General features: G+C 34.5%; 1 protein-coding gene across 1 annotated transcript in view; it reads left to right on the top strand.

The window, feature by feature from the left end:
• CARD11 (caspase recruitment domain family member 11) overlaps positions 1–19,599 on the top strand; it is a 1,057,928-nt gene that overhangs the window by 187,470 nt on the left and 850,859 nt on the right. Inside the window, exon 7 of the mRNA XM_053696753.1 lies at positions 14,134–14,286. Coding sequence (XP_053552728.1) covers positions 14,134–14,286 — 153 coding nt within the window. The remainder of the gene's footprint in view (positions 1–14,133; positions 14,287–19,599) is intronic.

Raw genomic sequence — 19,599 nt, 5'->3', positions numbered from 1 at the left:
CTGACGGCCGACGACTGAATGAAGGTTCCTTTAAGTGACGTCATCCAAGATGGCGTCCCTTCAATTCCGATTGGCTGATAGAATTCTATCAGCCAATCGGAATTAAGGTAGAAAAAATCCTATTGGCTGATGCAATCAGCCAATAGGATTGAACTTCAATCCTATTGACTGATCGCTGGCTGGGACTTCTGCCCGTCTGGGGGACCACTTCTGCCCGGTTGGGTGAAGACGTCTTACGGTAGGGTGATCTTCAAGGGGTTAGTGCTAGTTTTTTTAAGGGGGGATTGGGTGGGTTTGGTTGGTTGTGTGGGTGGTGGGTTTTAATGTTGGGGGGGTATTTTGTACTTTTTTTAACAGGTAAAAGAGCCGATTATTTGGGGCAATGCCCCGCAAAAGGCCCTTTTAAGGGCTTTTTGTAATTTAGTGTAGGGTAGGGCTTTTTTATTTTGGGGGGCTTTTTTATTTTGTTAGGGGGATTAGAGTAGGTGTAATTAGTTTAAAAACCTTGTAATTATTTAATTATTTTCTGTAATTTAGTGTGTTTTTTCCGTACTTTAGTTTATTGTAATTAATTGTATTTAATTTAGTTAATTTATTTAATTATAGTGTAGTGTTAGGTGTTAGTGTAACTTAGGTTAGGTTTTATTTTACAGGTAAATTTGTATTTATTTTAACTAGGTAGTTAGTAAATAATTGATAACTATTTAATAACTATTCTACCTAGTGAAAATAAATACAAAGTTGCCTGTAAAATAAAAATAAACCCTAAGCTAGCTACAATGTAACTATTAGTTATATTGTAGCTAGGTTAAGGTTTATTTAATAGGTAAAAAGTGCTAGTGTATAATTAGTGCGCCAATGGTCTGAAAATCCACTGTCTGTATGACAGTGAGACACAATCACAGTGTTAAAAATCTAAATATATAACTATACGATACAAATCGTTATAGAAAAATACCCCAATCAAATTATATTAGGATACAAATGAATTCTTAAGAAACAAATAAATTCTTCTTAGATATTAAAAGTGATAACATAATATAGTGGTGTCTTTGCAGCAAACACCCCAAAATAATAAGGTGATAAAACTGCAAGGCACTGTAAATGATGAACACAGCAATGTGATAGAATTGTAAAATATTATAGTGAAAAAGTCCCAATGATCGAAGTTCAAAGTGTTACATATATGATGGGCGTAATGTCCAAATCACAGTAGGCAGGCTCTTCTCCAAAAGATCCCTGTTGGTGACCCAGGGGTGGATACTATATAGAAAAAAAGATAAAAGAAGGCGCCAACATAGTGCGGTTACCAATGGGATGGAACACGCTTAGTAAATAATACCAGGTACTCACAGGATGAAAGACACTTGAGAAGTGTCACAGGTGCCTCCTGGACTCTCAGAGTTGTCCAGCTAACTCCCACTCCACTGTGGTGGTAAGGTTCCGCTTGTCTCTACCGATTAGGATGGCTCCGCTAGTGGTTGTGGCTCCCAGCCAGTATTCCAATAGGACTCTCTTGCGGTTTCCCCAAATCCAGCTATCCAGTTAAAATCCGTGCTCTCCGGTGATACAGCAAGGATAAAAGTGGTTTGTGACGGTGGTAACAAACTACAATATTGCCATTAAAAATATCAGAAAAGAAAGTTCGTGGCTGCAGTAATAAAATCAAAAAAAGACTTTATTTACACAACGTTTCTCGGTCTGTACGTGACCGTTTCCTCAGGTGCATAAGTGTGACAAGCGGAACCTTACCACCACAGTGGAGTGGGAGTTAGCTGGACAACTCTGAGAGTCCAGGAGGCACCTGTGACACTTCTCAAGTGTCTTTCATCCTGTGAGTACCTGGTATTATTTACTAAGCGTGTTCCATCCCATTGGTAACCGCACTATGTTGGCGCCTTCTTTTATCTTATTTAATAGGTAAGTATTTAGTTTTAAATTGGAATTATTTAGTTAATTGTAGTAATTTTATTTAGATTTATTGTAATTATATTTAAGTTGGGGGGGTTAGGGTTAGACTAGTTTAGGGGTTAATACATTTAATATAGTGGCGGCGACGTTGGGGGTGGCAGATTAGGGGTTAATAAATGTAGGTAGGTGGCAGCGATGTTAGGGACGGCAGATTAGGGGTTAATAATATTTAACTAGTGTTTGCGATGCGGGAGTGCAGCAGTTTAGGGGTTAATATATTTATTATAGTGGAGGTGATGTCCGGTTCAGCAGATTAGGGGTTAAAATATTTATTTTAGTGTTTGCGATGTGGGGGGGGGGGGGGGGCTTGGTTTAGGGGTTAATAGGTAGTTTATAGGTGTTAGTGTACTTTTTAGCACTTTAGTTAAGAGTTTTATGCTACGGCGTTGTAGTGTAAAACTCTTAACTACTGACTTTAAAATGCGGTACCAGTCTTGACAGGAGAGGGTCTACCGCTCACTTTTGGTCAGACTCGTACTACCGGCACTATGCAAGTCCCATTGAAAAGAACACGGTAAAAATGTATGCAAAGGTCACATTTAAAACACATCACGACCATTTCATTATAAATTTGAAGGATCGTATGTATATATTTACATTTATATTTTATTTATACCATAATTTGTCGTTATTAACATAACTATTAAGGCATTGATCGAGGCAAAGAGAGTGGAATATAATTTTTTTTGTATATATGGGGTTCTATATATGTATGAATGTATTATATCACTAATCCTTTTGGGGTTAATCATATGTTTATATTTTTAATTGTGGATTTTATATATCTAATCAAATGTTTATGGGTTATCATGAGGCAATAATATTATGGTTGATACATTTTCTACTGCTGGGGTTTTTATATAAAATCATATTTTCATGTATAATGTATTACAAAATATATGTAGGACATGGGTAGATAGTTAATTGTCAATTGAGTATAATTGCTGAAACGTGTTGGGAGGAGTTTTCAGGTTCACCTACAGATTTAAAAGTCAGTGCTTCCATTAGTTGAACAGATGCCTGAGGATACAGCTAGCTGAGAAACGCGTTGCGATCTGTTACAACATTTTGTTTTTGTTTTTTAAATATTTTATTTTTTATTTTATATAAACTCAATGGTAATGACAAAATGCAAAAGTTGAGAAAAACAGTTATATGACATCACATTTCAGACCTGATTTTCCATATGTCACTCTCACAAAGCCCCTAGCTATTAGTTTCTTCACATAAGTGCTATGGCTTTGGAGTGCCCACAGAATCTGATGAGGTGGATAAGTAATGTAAGGGCAATGCCAAAATAACTTGATGAAGGGGTATATGGGATTTAATCCTCTTCTGGATTAGGTTGTATGTCCAAAATGCAATTAGTCAAACATTTGTCATCTGTGTTCATATTTGCAAGAAAAACATTTAAACAATATCGTACTAAACTGAACTAAAAATAGAAAAGGAAGTATAGAGAAAAAGAGAACATAGATCATTGTAACTCTGTACTCTGTTATTTACTGTGGCATTCATATGTTAGAGTATTGTGTAGGTATCACTCTACTGATTAAAATGTGTGTGTGGCTGGGTGGTCTAGTTGTCCAGTGCATGCAAATCACCATGAGTGAAAGATTCCCACAGGAACTGCATGTCATGATATAGAGACAATTGGCCTAGTTTGAGATAATATAACCTTTCCAACAGCAGGTGTTTATTGACTAGATCTTTCCAGTCTAATACGGTAGGCACTTGTGCTGATTTCCATATTCTTGGAAGTAGTTGGTTAGCTGGGTTGAGCATTATTTGAAATAGATGTTTTCTTATTTTGTAGGTGATGATGGGAGGTTGGCTAAGCATTACTATTTCTGGGCTGGGGGATATGTGTGTGTTTAAATTTTTATTAATGCCCTTAAAGACATTAGACCAGAATATTTGTATATAGTTGCATCCCCACCATATATGTGAGATATGGCCCTCCTGAAGGCAGCCTCTCCAGCATATATCCAAAGTTTTTTTTTTTTGTAGATATATTTTATTTTGTCTGGCATCAAGTACCACCTCATCATTATTTTAATGTTAGTTTATTTTGCTTGGGCAGAGTGGCCAGAATGAGACAAATTTGTGAATCTGCGGGCCCAGACTTTTGGAGCTGTACTTGTGTTGAGTTCCCTGTCCCATCTTTTTGTGTATGAGGGGAGATGTGGAAAAGTATTTGAAAGAGTGAGTTTATATAACTTGGAGATCACACTAGTTATATTCTCCTTGGTTATGCACAATTGTTCAAAAGTCATGAGAGGCCGTATCAGGTCTTTTTTAAACTTATGAGAGACTATGTAGTGTCTCATCTGATGTATTCAAAACCAAGATGACAGAAAAGGGTGTTCTAAAGTGTCAAGTTGGTGTTTAGTTTTGATATTATTAATGCTATTTGTCAATGAATATATGGGAAGGGACTGTAGGGGTTCTGAGTTAGGGACATATTCCTGGTGCATACCAGGTGTAAATTCTAGGTTATTTAAAAGAGTGGCAAGTGGTGAGCACCTGGAGGATATTTTGTTAGGTGATTTGCAAATTAGTCTCCAATCCGACCAGGTTTCATTGGTAATTGAAGAAGAGGATATAGAATGTTTATTAAAAAACACGGGATTCCAGCTTATACTGTTTAGATTATGTGGGGCGGCCATAGCATATTCAAATTGGATCCATCTTTTTGAGTTAGGCCCTTCGAATCTGCACCAATCAGAGATTCTCTGTAGAGAAATTGCAAGTTTATAGGAGTGGAGGTGGGGGACTCCCAGGCCTCCCTCAACAGGGAGCTTGAAGAGTGTGTTTTTGTTAATTTCTGGAGGTCTATGTCTCCATATGTAGTCATTCATGATTTTTTGCAGGGTAGCGAGATCTTTTTGGATGCCAGGGATTGGAACCGTCTGGAGGATGTATAGGGCCTTTGGTAGCAAGGTCATTTTTGTTGCATGTATCATGCCTAACCAGGAAATGTTTTGGGGAGCCAAAGTGGAAGTGAGGGTTTGGAATTCTGAGATCAAGCTACCGTAGTTATATTTGCGCAAGTCTGATTTATCCGGGGTTATGTGGATGCCGAGGTATTTTAGATATTTCGTCTGTAGCTTAAGGGGGAAAGTCGATTTTAAAGTATCTAGGGATTGGTTTGAAAGATTTATGGGCAGGTACTCCGATTTGGTCATATTCTTTGAGAAATTAGATACAAATCCAAATTGTGTCAGTTCCGAGAGGGCCAGTTGTATGGAGGTGGATGGGTTCGTGAGTGTTAGGAGTATGTCATCCGCGAAGATAGCTAGTTTATGTGAATGGTTTTCGATATTGATCCCTTGAATTTGATTGTTTAGTCTTATTTTGATGGCTAATGGTTCTAGAGATAAAATAAAAAGGAGTGGAGAAAGTGGGCAACCCTGTCTAGAACCATTCCGAATTTCAAATGGGTCTGAGAGAGTGCCATTAATTTTAATCTGTGCTGTGGGGTTGGTATATAGAGCCAGAATTTTTTGGGTGAAGGAGTTAGGGAAGTGGAAGCGTTGCAGAGTCGCATGTAGGTAGGTCCAGTCAAGACGGTCAAATGCCTTTTCAGTGTTTCTGGGTCTTGTTTAGGGTGATGTGTTCTAGGAGATTGAGGATTTTAACCGTATTATCTTTGGCTTCTCTATGTGGTACAAAGCCAACCTGGTCTTGATGTATTATGGTCGGTAAGATTTGGTTAAGGCATGTGGCTAGGATTTTGGCATAAAGTTTTAGGTCTACGTTGAGCAACGAAATCAGTCTAAAGTTTGCAGGTGAATTTGGGGGTTTGCCAGGTTTAGCTATGACAGAAATATTGTAGCATATTATCGAGAAATGGGAGGAGTTCTGGGATGGAATTGAACAGAGACGTTAGGTGTGGGATTACATGCTTTGCAAATGTTTTGTAATAGAAACCTGTGAAACCATTGGGACCCGGGGATTTATTTTGTTTTAGATGTTTTAGTGCATCCTGTATTTCAGAAGATTGAATAGGTCGGGCTAAAAGTTTGCATTGTTCTGAAGTTAGTTGTGGGATTGGTATTTTATCTAAGTACTTGTTGCAAGATTGTAGATGAGTTTGGGAATTCCTGTGTGGAAAAAGATTGTAAAGTTTGTGGTAGAACTCTTTAAACTCTTCGGCTATGGATTTAGTGTTTTTAAGGTGCTTGTCGTGTGGAGACTTAATGGAGTGAATATAGGTTTTCTGCTGTTGTCTCTTTAGGGCTCTAGCGGAAAGTTTCCCCGGCTTGTTTCCTTCTCTATAAAAGTTTTGTTGGAGATAGAGTAATTGCCTTTTTGATTTGATCTGCAGAATGGAGTTCAGTTTCTCTTTTTATTTTGAGGTGTTCTAGGACAGTGTTATTGGAAGGGTGAGTTTTATGTGCTTAATCTAGGTCGGCAAGGTCCTTAGCTAGAAGTTCTACTTCTCTGTTTTTTCTTTTAATTTGTGCTTTAGCTTTAATGAATTCCCCTCTTATGGTGCTTTTGTGGGCCTCCCAAAGGGTGGCCACATCGTCTGGTGTGTTATTTAAGGTGAAGTATGATTTTATATGTTTTGAAAAGAGTTTTATCTGTATTGGGTCTGGTAGTAATGATTTGTCCAATCTCCATTGGAAAGTTCGGAAGGGAGCTGACGGCCACTTTATATTGCATGCAACTAAAGAGTGATCTGACCAAGATGTGTGTTTTATATAGGAGTGTTTTGTGTGAGATAGGACCAAATGGTCCACCGATATGTAGTCTAGCCTGGAGTAATAATGGTTGGGGTTTGAGAAGAAAGTAAAATCTGTTTTTTGGGGGTTAAAATACCTCCAGACATCGTGCAACTGGTTTGCCATACAAGAGGCCTTTTAAACATAAATACCTCCCTTCCTTGTCTGAGATAGTTTGTGTTTTGGTGAAAGGAATGGATTTGTGATTTAGGATCCTAACTCCATAATTTTTTTTATTTGGGTTGGTGCTGTGGAAGTGTTGGGGGTAGTGTGGGGAAAAATATTTGGGAATTTTTTTTTATTCAAAGTGGGTTTCTTGGAGCATTAAGATATGACCCCCTCTTTTTTGGAGGTCTGATATGGCCATTCTTCTTTTGTTGGGGCAATTTAGACCCTTGGTGTTTTGTTTAAAAATGATGAGGTCTTGTGGTGAGTGACTACCCATTAGTAGAAGATAGTGTTAAGGGTGCTGATATAACTGATGATATAGAACACACTCTGTGCTTGTGATATGAGTACATTTGACAATAAGTATGTGAAAAATAAAAGTAATAGAAAAAGGAGAGGAAAAACACAATAAAAAATAAATTTCTTAACCAATACTTAGTGAACATATTCCTGTCTTATAGGAGATAATCTCCCAACTGAGTGAGAACAATTAAACAACTTCTAACAATTAACATTTGAAGCCTCAGGGTGATGGTGCTGAGAGTTTCGTGATCTGAGGTAATAAAGAAAATTGCAAAAGTAACCTTAATACAAGTAAATAAAAATAAATACCAGTCCGGAGGTTGTTGAAAAGAGGTAAATTAGACTTCTGCCAAGATTGAAAACGTGGACTAGAGTCACCCCATAAGGAGGGCACCATCATAAAGTGGCAGAAATAATAGTTAGAAAAAATTGCATGATATGGTCAGCTTTCACCCCTTTTCTTCCAGTGAGTGGGACTGAGGGGATGAGGGTTTCCGTGTTTTCTTTTGAAGGACTTGTCCCATTCCCTTCTTTGTGGTAAAGGAGTGGATTTTCTTGCTCTGGTTTGATCTTCCAGGTGTGTAACAGTCTCCTCTACTTGGGGAGTTGGGATGTCGAGTTCCTTGCAGATGATAGGGATATCCTTAATGGATGAGCAGGTGAAGTGTCTGCTTCTCCAGAGGATAATCAGGTTGAAAGGAAATCCCCATCTATAAGGAATATTCATTTTCCTCGGAAGCATTGTGGGTGGCTTAAGTTCTCTCCGTTTTGAGAGCGTTCTCTGAGAAAGATCTGCAAACATCTGTATATCTGAATTTTCATAACTGATGGGTTGTTGTTCCCTAGCTAATTTCATTGACTCTTCTTTCACTTGAAAGTTGGTGATACGGACTATGACATCTCTTGGTGCTTGGCCAACTTGTGGCCTAGGGTGCAGAGCCCTATGGGCTCTGTCAATATCAAGTTTTGATGGAGTTTCTTCCTTTTTTAGAGCACTAAAGAAGTCCTGTAGATATTGTTCTAGGTCCGAGGGTGGGACAGCTTCTGGGATTCCTCGCAGCCTAATGTTGTGACGTCTACTGCGGTTTTCAGCATTGTCCATTTTATCCTCAAGTTCAGAGATAGTTGCGTCTTGTTTTTGAATGGTATTATGGGGATCAGAAATAGCTTCCGCGTGCGTATCTTGGGTGTTTTCAGGAGATTCAACTCTGTGACCTATTTCTGAAATGTCTTTTTTAAGATCGGATATTTCGTCCCTAATACACTGTTTAACTTGAGAGATTAGTGAGGAAAATTATTTTTTAGAAGGAATTGAATTGAAGAGAGCTGTGGTGATAGTGATATTTTCAGAGGCTTGATCACATTCAGAGTCAGAAGAACTTTGATAAGAGACTTGATCTGGTGGATCTGCTTCAGCAGGATTAGAAACCTTAGACTCCAAGGTCTTGAAGAAGTTATTGACTGTATGAGCTGGAGTTTTCAACTGTTTAGTGTTTCTGCTGAATTTATTGCCCTTTTTAGGAGACATTGTTGGATTTGGATAGATATTCTTAACTTCTTTACCACCTATGTAGCTTTATAATGAGATATAGAAGAGATAGGTGTGTTGTAGGCAGGATCACCTCTAGCCCATATGTTATCCCTCTGCTGTATGAGGGCAATATCAGTTAAAAGCAGACCTGCACTTTATTCCTACCCTTGGTTGTAAGGGGGAAGCTCAAATCTAAAGGGTTATACTTGCATTAGCAATAAAGGAGCTAGAAATCTATATGACCCCTTGTAGATGTGTTAACAGGAGGTCGTTTTGCCACACCAGGCTTATAGTTGTAGCAGGCACCCTGTGGGCTATTAGAGGTTTTAACTGGTAGGTGTTAGCTATGCCTGCATGTTAGCTGTTTACTTTATCATTGATGGTTCAGGGGTTCTGCAGCTTATAGCTACTTTTCCTCTTACCCGCTTGTGATTCCTTCCCTGCATCTGGCGGTCCGTTCCGTTGCGCTGTGGGGTGATTGCGCAGATAACTTAAGTGTAGACTGCGGCCTACTCCGGTGTACACCGTGTCTCCTACATTTGCTGTGGGCCTGTTGTGGAAACGATCAGGCGTAATGGGATTCTGTTTGATTGCTATTGCGCTCTGCAGCAGGGCTGTCCCTTGGCTTCGGGTCAGGAAATCTAGTCTCCTTGCGGTGACGAGTTGATGCAGGCCTGCGTGTGTGTTGTGACAGGCCGAGGCAGCGGGTGGTGCGCTGGAAATTAGGGCTATGGTCCCTTGTTCTGGTCAGAGATGTTAGTCCTCACATCTCTGTCCGTATGAGGCTTCAACATGCCTAGTGCCAGAAGCGCTCTCACTCAGATAGGGCTCAGGAGCTCCATTAGAAAGCAGCCATCTCCTAGGCTGGCTAGCTCCGCCCCTACAACATTTGTTTTTATATCATTTTGGGTGAAGTCTAACACCCTATCACCTAGATTTAGAGTTCTGCGTTAGCCGTCAAAAGCAGCGTTAAGGGGTCCTAACGCTGCTTTTGGCCGCCCGCAGGTATTTAGAGTCAGGTAGGTAAAGGTGTACCACTCACTTTCAAGCCGCGACTTTTCCATACCGCAGATCCCCTTACGCCAATTGGGGATCCTATCTTTTCAATGGGATCTTCCTAACGCTGGTATTTAGAGTCTTGGCTGAAGTGAGCGTTACAACTCTACCGACAAAACTCCTACCGCCCATGGAAAGGCTGTAGTTAAGAGCTTTCTGGGCTAACGCCGGTTTATAAAGCTCTTAACTACAGTGCTCTAAAGTACACTAACACCCATAATGTACCCCTAAACCGAGGTCCCCCCACATCCCCGCCACTATAATAAATATTTTTAACCCCTAATCTGCCGACCGCACATCGCCGCCACCTACATTATCCCTATGAACCCCTAATCTGCTGCCCCTAACATCGCCGACACCTACATAATATTTATTAACCCCTAATCTGCCCCCCCAACGTCGCCGCTACCTTACCTACACTTATTAACCCCTAATTTGCCGACCGGACCTCGCCGCCACTATAATAAATGTATTAACCCCTAAACCGCCGCACTCCTGCCTCGCAAACCCTATAATAAATAGTATTAACCCCTAATCTGCCCCCCCGCCCAATGTTGCCGCCACCTAACTTCAAGTATTAATCCCTAATCTGCCGACCGGACCTAGCCGCTACTCTAATAAATGTATTAACCCCTAAAGCTAAGTCTAACCCTAACCCTAACACCCCCCTAAATTAAATATAATTTTAATCTAACGAAATAAATTAACTGTTATTAACTAAAGTATTCCTATTTAAAACTAAATACTTACCTGTAAAATAAACCCTAATATAGCTACAATATAACTAATAGTTACATTGTAGCTATTTTAGGATTTATATTTATTTTACAGGCAACTTTGTATTTATTTTAACTAGGTACAATAGCTATTAAATAGTTATTAACTATTTAATAGCTATCTAGTTAAAATAATTACAAAATTACCTGTAAAATAAATACTAACCTAAGTTACAATTAAACCTAACACTACACTATCAATAAATTAATTAAATAAATAACCTACAATTACATACAATTAAATCAATTAAATAAACTAAACTAAATTACAAAAACAAAACAAAACACTAAATTACAAAAAAATTAAAAAAGATTACAAGAATATTAGGCTAATTACACCTACTCTAAGCCCCCTAATAAAATAAAAAGCCCCACAAAATAATAAAGGTCCCTACCCTATTCTAAATTAAAAAGTAAGCAGCTCTTTTACCAGCCCTTAAAAGGGCTTTTTGAGGGGCATGCCCCAAAGTAATCAGCTCTTTTGCCTGTAAAAAAAAATACAACCCCCCCAACATTAAAACCCACCACCCACATACCCCTACTCTAACCCAAACCCCCCTTAAATAAATCTAACACTACCCCCCTGAAGATCTCCCTACCTTGAGTCGTGTTCACCCAGCCGGGCCGAAGTCTTCATCCGATGTGGCAGAAGAGGACATCCAGACCGGCAGACATCTTCATCCAAGCGGCATCTTCTATCTTCATCCATCCGACGAGGAGCGGTTCCATCTTCAAGACCTCCGGCGCGGAACATCCTTCTTCACCGACGACTAGACGACGAATGATGGTTCCTTTAAATGACGTCATCCAAGATGGCGTAACTCGAATTCCGACTGGCTGATAGGATTCTATCAGCCAATTGGAATTAAGGTAGGAAAAATCTGATTGGCTGATTGAATCAGCCAATCAGATTCAAGTTCAATCCGATTGGCTGATCCAATCAGCCAATCAGATTGAGCTTGCATTCTATTGGCTGTTATGCTACAGGAAAGTTCTTCTCTGTGAAAGGCACATATTGAGCAAAAAGAGGCTGCTTCTAGGGTGGTAACTAGCCATAGAACAAGCTATAATGCTATTGTTCGTTCCCAGGTTGAGCGCTTCTCTCTTTTTATTTATGCAAATGATGACACTTGGGGAAGTCTCCCTAAGTGTGATGCGGGAATCCAGACGTGGACCCGTTGCTCAGTGTGCCTAGAGGGATATGGCTGCACCTCACTGACGAGGCCCACAATAGGCCGAAACGTACGTCTGGGGTTTTGCCGTTTCTCTCGTTCAGAGAGGGATTGCCTGGTATTTCGGGGCTGGACTGCACTGTTAAGTCAGGATCAGACTGATATGCTACAGGAAAGTTCTTCTCTGTGAAAGGCACATATTGGGCAAAAAGAGGCTGCTTCTTGGGTGGTAACTAGCCATAGAACAAGCTATTATGCTATTGTTCGTTCCCAGGTTGAGCGCTTCTCTCTTTTTATTTATGCAAAATATAATTATTCGTTACATTGTAGCTATATTAGGGTTTATTTTACAGGTAAGTATTTAGTTTTAAATAGGAATACTTTAGTTAATAACAGTTAATTTATTTTGTTAGATTAAAATTATATTTAATTTATGGGGGTGTTAGGGTTAGGGTTAGACTTAGCTTTAGGGGTTAATACATTTATTAGAGTAGTGCCGAGGTCCAGTCGGCAGATTAGGGGTTAATACTTGAAGTTAGGTGGCGGCGACGTTGGGGGGGGGCAGATTAGGGGTTAATACTATTTATTATAGTGTTTGCGAGGCGGGAGTGCGGCGGTTTAGGGGTTAATACATTTATTATAGTGGCGGCGAGGTCCGGTCGGCAGATTAGGGGTTAATAAGTGTAGTTAGGTAGCGGCGACATTGGGGGGGCAGATTAGGGGTTAATAAATATAATATAGGGGTCGGCGATGTTAGGGGCAGCAGATTAGGGGTTCATAAGTATAATGTAGGTTGCGGCGGTGTACGGAGCGGCAGATTAGGGGTTAATAGTATAATGCAAGTGTCAGCAATAGCGGGGGCGGCAGATTAGAGGTTAATAAGTTTAAGGTTAGGAGTGTTTAGACTCGGGGTTCATGTTAGGGTGTTAGGTGCAGACTTAGAAAGTGTTTCCCCATAGGAAACAATGGGGCTGCGTTGGGAGATGAACGCTGCTTTTTTGCAGGTGTTAGGTTTTTTTTCAGCCCAAACTGCCCCATTGTTTCCTATGGGGGAATCGTGCACGAGCACGTTTTGCCAGCTTACCGCTACCATAAGCAACGCTGGTATTGAGGGTTGAAGTGGCGGTACATTCGGCTCAACGCACCCTTTTTGGAGCCTAATGCAGCCCCTCAGACAACTCTAAATACCAGCGTTGTCTTAAGGGCGCGTTGGGAAAAAAAGCTGCGTTAGCTACGCGGGTCTTTACCGACAAAACTCTAAATCTAGCCGTAAGTTTTTAATACCAGTTTAAATAAATATATGTTGCACCATATGGAAGCTTGAGAGTGATTTATCTACTACACTACCTGGAATCCCTGGATCCCAACATCCTATTGCAGGATCAGTTTTGCTGGGCCAATGATTTCCCAGCTTGCGTCATTTAGCACATTTGGTGCTGCTCTCCTTGTGAGTATTATTTCAGTACAAGATCTGCTTTATTCCACCGTCATCTCAGTGTTTCACTAGGAGGTGCCCTCTTTCTTTGTGATTGTTTTCACAGATTCCTGTATCCTGCAGGTAATGAACCTTCTGAAACCTACTGAGCAAATCTCGTGTACCCCAGTGTGGTAGAGAGATGATTTACTAGAGATTACAGGAGAGAGCAGGGTCTGTAATCTAAAGGCGCAGCACCAGCATACAAATGTAATGTAGTATAGTGCGCAGATTAACGTCTAAAGCAAACCATTTCCATTCATGCTTTATATTATGTGATACAACAGTACGCTGGAGCTGTAATCTTCCTTCTTGAACTCAGAAACACAGATGATTTCTTTTAGACTGCTACCTAGAAAGCCATGAGACCCTCATATGTAAGTGTGTTTAAGTGTGCATGTGTGTGTTTTCATACATTTATCTGTGCACATGCATGTATGTATCTGAGCCTGTGTGCATGTGTGATATGTACATGTGTGCGTGTTCTTTTGTATTTGTGTGCAAATGCATACATATGTGTGTGTATGTGTGCATGCTTTTGCATAGTGAAAATACGTGTGCTCATATGTGTGTGTATATGTGCATGTATAGGTTTGTATATATGTGCAGGCATTTGTTTGTATATATGTGCACGCATATGTTTGCATATAGGTGCACACATCTGTGTGTATATGCGTGCTTGCATCTGTTTGTATATATACGTGCACGCATATGTATGTATGTGTGTGTGTGTGTGTATGTATATATATATATATATATATCACGCACAAAATGTAGATGGGTGTGAGTGCATAGGTACATATGTGTGTGGTTGGTTGTCTGCTGTCTGTATGAGTTTGTGGTACTTTTGGAGCCACTACCTTCTATTCTATAAATTCAGTAAGTGATTTTTTTTTGCTGTTTCTTTTTGTTAGTTTTTCATAAAAATGAGTTGATTTGTTTGCTCTTTTAGGCTGGGAATCACAGTTTGCCGGATTCAGACAAAGCCATAGTGGATATTCTCGAGCACGACCGTAAGGAAGCATTAGAAGATCGTCATGAGCTGGTAAACAGGATCTTTAATCTCCAGGAAGAGATTCGGCAAGTTGAAGACTCAAGGGACAAGGTAAGAAAGGAGCAGTAAATACAATGAAATACTCGGTGACCAATGGCAGTAGATGATGAATTTACACATAGAAATGTATGGTCTTCTGGCCATTTGTACAATCTTATGTATTTCTAGTGACCATATAAAACCCTTAGCTAATGGGCTGTAGATGTTCTCTCAGAGGGGGAAAAACGTTGGTTAAAAAACTTAAGATATTACACAAGCTGTTGGTTAATACTGGATTAATTTAGGGAATAAATAAAAACTGGATTTATTTTGGAGGTAGATTGAATAAAGAGGTAACCATTAGGCAATGGGATCTCACAAGCTATAGAGAAGGCTGATTAAACATAAATGAAAAGCTGTCTCCAAAGTGAAGAAATATATTTATTCATAAGTACAGCAGATCTGCTTGTATTATATGTTTAGTATTTATGTCTGTTTGTATTATTTGTTCAGTATTTATGTTTGTATTATATGTTTAGTATTTATGTCTGTGTTATATGTTTAGTATTTATGTTTGTATTATATGTTTAGTATTTATGTCTGTTTGTATTATTTGTTTAGTATTTATGTTTGTATTATATGTTTAGTATTTATGTTTGTATTATCTGTTTAGTATTTATGTTTGTATTATATGTTTAGTATTTATGTTTGTGTTATATGTTTAGTATTTATGTCTGTATTATCTGTTTAGTATTTATGTTTGTATTACATGTTCAGTATTTATGTCTGTTTGTATTATTTGTTTAGTATTTATGTTTGTATTATATGTTTAATATTTATGTTTGTATTATCTGTTTAGTATTTATGTTTGTATTATCTGTTTAGTATTTATGTTTGTATTATATGTTCAGTATTTATGTTTGTATTATATGTTTAGTATTTATGTTTGTATTATATGTTTAGTATTTATGTCTGTTTGTATTATTTGTTTAGTATTTATGTTTGTATTATATGTTTAATATTTATGTTTGTATTATCTGTTTAGTATTTATGTTTGTATTATCTGTTTAGTATTTATGTTTGTATTATATGTTTAGTATTCATGTTTGTGTTATATGTTTAGTATTTATGTTTGTATTATATGTTTAGTATTTATGTTTGTATTATATGTTTAGTATTTGTCTGTTTGTATTATATGCTTAGTATTTATGTTTGTATTATATGTTTAGTATTTGTCTGTTTGTATTATCGGTTTAGTATTTATGTTTGTATTATATGTTTAGTATTTATGTTTGTATTATATGTTTAGTATTTGTCTGTTTGTATTATATGTTTAGTATTTATGTTTGTATTATATGTTTAGTATTTGTCTGTTTGTATTATCTGTTTAGTATTTATGTTTGTATTATATGTTTAGTATTTATGTTTGTATTATATGTTTAGTATTTGTCTGTTTGTATTATATGTTTAGTATTTATGTTTGTGTTATATGTTTAGTATTTATGTCTGTATTATCTGTTTAGTATTTATGTTTGTATTATATGTTTAGTATTTATGTCTGTTTGTATTATTTTTTTAGTATTTATGTTTGTATTATATGTTTAGTATTTATGTTTGTATTTTCTGTTTAGTATTTATGTTTGTATTATATGTTTAGTATTTATGTCTGTTTGTATTATTTGTTTAGTATTTATGTTTGTATTATATGTTTAGTATTTATGTTTGTATTATATGTTTAGTATTTATGTTTGTATTATCTGTTTAGTATTTATGTTTGTGTTATATGTTTAGTATTTATGTCTGTATTATCTGTTTAGTATTTATGTTTGTATTATATGTTTAGTATTTATGTCTGTTTGTATTATTTGTTTAGTATTTATGTTTGTATTATCTGTTTAGTATTTATGTTTGTGTTATATGTTTAGTATTTATGTCTGTATTATCTGTTTAGTATTTATGTCTGTATTATATGTTTAGTATTTATGTTTGTATTATATGTTTAGTATTTTTGTTTGTATTATATGTTTAGTATTTATGATTGTATTATATGTTTAGTATTTATGTTTGTATTATCTGTTTAGTATTTATGTTTGTGTTATATGTTTAGTATTTATGTCTGTATTATCTGTTTAGTATTTATGTTTGTATTATATGTTTAGTATTTATGTCTGTTTGTATTATTTGTTTAGTATTTATGTTTGTATTATCTGTTTAGTATTTATGTTTGTGTTATATGTTTAGTATTTATGTCTGTATTATCTGTTTAGTATTTATGTCTGTATTATATGTTTAGTATTTATGTTTGTATTATATGTTTAGTATTTTTGTTTGTATTATATGTTTAGTATTTATGTTTGTATTATCTGTTTAGTATTTATGTTTGTGTTATATGTTTAGTATTTATGTCTGTATTATCTGTTTAGTATTTATGTCTGTATTATATGTTTAGTATTTATGTTTGTATTATATGTTTAGTATTTTTGTTTGTATTATATGTTTAGTATTTATGTTTGTATTATATGTTTAGTATTTATGTTTGTATTATGTTTAGTATTAATGTTTGTATTATATGTTTAGTATTTATGTTTATATTATATGTTTAGTATTTATGTTTGTATTATATGTTTAGTATTTATGTCTGCTTGTATTATATGTTTAGTATTTATGTCTGTTTGTATTATATGTTTAGTATTTATGTTTGTATTATATGTTTAGTATTTATGTCTGTATTATATGTTTAGTATTTATGTCTGTTTGTATTATATGTTTAGTATTTATGTCTGCTTGTATTATATGTTTAGTATTTATGTCTGTTTGTATTATTTGTTTAGTATTTATGTTTGTATTATATGTTTAGTATTTATGTCTGTTTGTATTACATGGTCAGTATTTATGTCTGTATTATATGTTTAGTATTTATGTTTGTATTATATGTTTAGTATTTATGTTTGTATTATGTTTAGTATTTGTCTGTTTGTATTATATGTTTAGTATTTGTCTGTTTGTATTATATGTTTAGTATTTATGTCTGTTTGTATTATATGTTTAGTATTTATGTTTGTATTATGTTTAGTATTTGTCTGTTTGTATTATATGTTTAGTATTTATGTCTGTTTGTATTATTTGTTTAGTATTTATGTTTGTATTATATGTTTAGTATTTATGTCTGTTTGTATTATTTGTTTAGTATTTATGTTTGTATTATATGTTTAGTATTTATGTCTGTTTGTATTACATGGTCAGTATTTATGTCTGTATTATATGTTTAGTATTTATGTTTGTATTATATGTTTAGTATTTATGTTTGTATTATGTTTAGTATTTGTCTGTTTGTATTATATGTTTAGTATTTGTCTGTTTGTATTATATGTTTAGTATTTATGTCTGTTTGTATTATATGTTTAGTATTTATGTTTGTATTATGTTTAGTATTTGTCTGTTTGTATTATATGTTTAGTATTTATGTTTGTATTATATGTTTAGTATTTATGTTTGTATTATGTTTAGTATTTGTCTGTTTGTATTATATGTTTAGTATTTATGTCTGTTTGTATTATTTGTTTAGTATTTATGTTTGTATTATATGTTTAGTATTTATGTCTGTTTGTATTATTTGTTTAGTATTTATGTTTGTATTATATGTTTAGTATTTATGTCTGTTTGTATTACATGGTCAGTATTTATGTCTGTATTATATGTTTAGTATTTATGTTTGTATTATATGTTTAGTATTTATGTTTGTATTATGTTTAGTATTTGTCTGTTTGTATTATATGTTTAGTATTTGTCTGTTTGTATTATATGTTTAGTATTTATGTCTGTTTGTATTATATGTTTAGTATTTATGTTTGTATTATGTTTAGTATTTGTCTGTTTGTATTATATGTTTAGTATTTATGTTTGTATTATATGTTTAGTATTTATGTCTGTTTGTATTATTTGTTTAGTATTTATGTTTGTATTATATGTTTAGTATTTATGTCTGTTTGTATTACATGGTCAGTATTTATGTCTGTATTATATGTTTAGTATTTATGTTTGTATTATATGTTTAGTATTTATGTTTGTATTATGTTTAGTATTTGTCTGTTTGTATTATATGTTTAGTATTTGTCTGTTTGTATTATATGTTTAGTATTTATGTCTGTTTGTATTATATGTTTAGTATTTATGTTTGTATTATGTTTAGTATTTGTCTGTTTGTATTATATGTTTAGTATTTATGTCTGTTGTATTATATGTTTAGTATTTATGTTTGTATTATGTTTAGTATTTATGTTTGTATTATATGTTTATTATTTATGTTTGTATTATGTTTAGTATTTGTCTGTTTGTATTATATGTTTAGTATTTATGTCTGTTTGTATTATTTGTTTAGTATTTATGTCTGTTTGTATTATTTGTTTAGTATTTATGTTTGTATTATATGTTTAGTATTTATGTTTGTATTATATGTTTAGTATTTATGTCTGTTTGTATTATTTGTTTAGTATTTATGTTTGTATTATATGTTTAGTATTTATGTTTGTATTATATGTTTAGTATTTATGTCTGTTTGTATTATTTGTTTAGTATTTATGTTTGTATTATATGTTTAGTATTTATGTCTGTATTATATGTTTAGTATTTATGTTTGTATTATGTTTAGTATTTGTCTGTTTGTATTATATGTTTAGTATTTATGTCTGTTTGTATTACATGTTTAGTATTTATGTTTGTATTATATGTTTAGTATTTATGTCTGTTTGTATTATATGTTTAGTATTAATGTTTGTATTATTTGTTTAGTATTTATGTTTGTATTATATGTTTAGTATTTATGTCTGTTTGTATTACATGGTCAGTATTTATGTCTGTATTATATGTTTAATATTTATGTTTGTATTATATGTTTAGTATTTATGTCTGTTTGTATTATATGTTTAGTATTTATGTTTGTATTATGTTTAGTATTTGTCTGTTTGTATTATATGTTTAGTATTTATGTCTGTTTGTATTATATGTTTAGTATTTATGTTTGTATTATGTTTAGTATTTGTCTGTTTGTATTATATGCTTAGTATTTATGTCTGTTTGTATTATATGTTTAGTATTTATGTCTGTTTAGTATTTATGTTTGTATTATGTTTAGAATTTGTCTGTTTGTTTGATATGTTTAGTATTTATGTCTGTTTGTATTATATGTTTAGTATTTATGTCTTTTTGTATTATATGTTTAGTATTTATGTCTGTTTAGTATTTATGTTTGTATTTGTTTAGTATTTATGTTTGTATTATGTTTAGTATTTATGTCTGTATTATATGTTTAGTATTTATGTTTGTATTATATGTTTAGTATTTATGTTTGTATTATATGTTTAGTATTTATGTCTGTTTGTATTATGT

The sequence above is a fragment of the Bombina bombina genome, unplaced genomic scaffold (genome assembly GCF_027579735.1).
Source record: "Bombina bombina isolate aBomBom1 unplaced genomic scaffold, aBomBom1.pri scaffold_78_1, whole genome shotgun sequence".
In the NCBI taxonomy this organism is placed as follows: Eukaryota; Metazoa; Chordata; class Amphibia; order Anura; family Bombinatoridae; genus Bombina; species Bombina bombina.
This window is presented reverse-complemented; position numbering and strand designations above follow the sequence as displayed.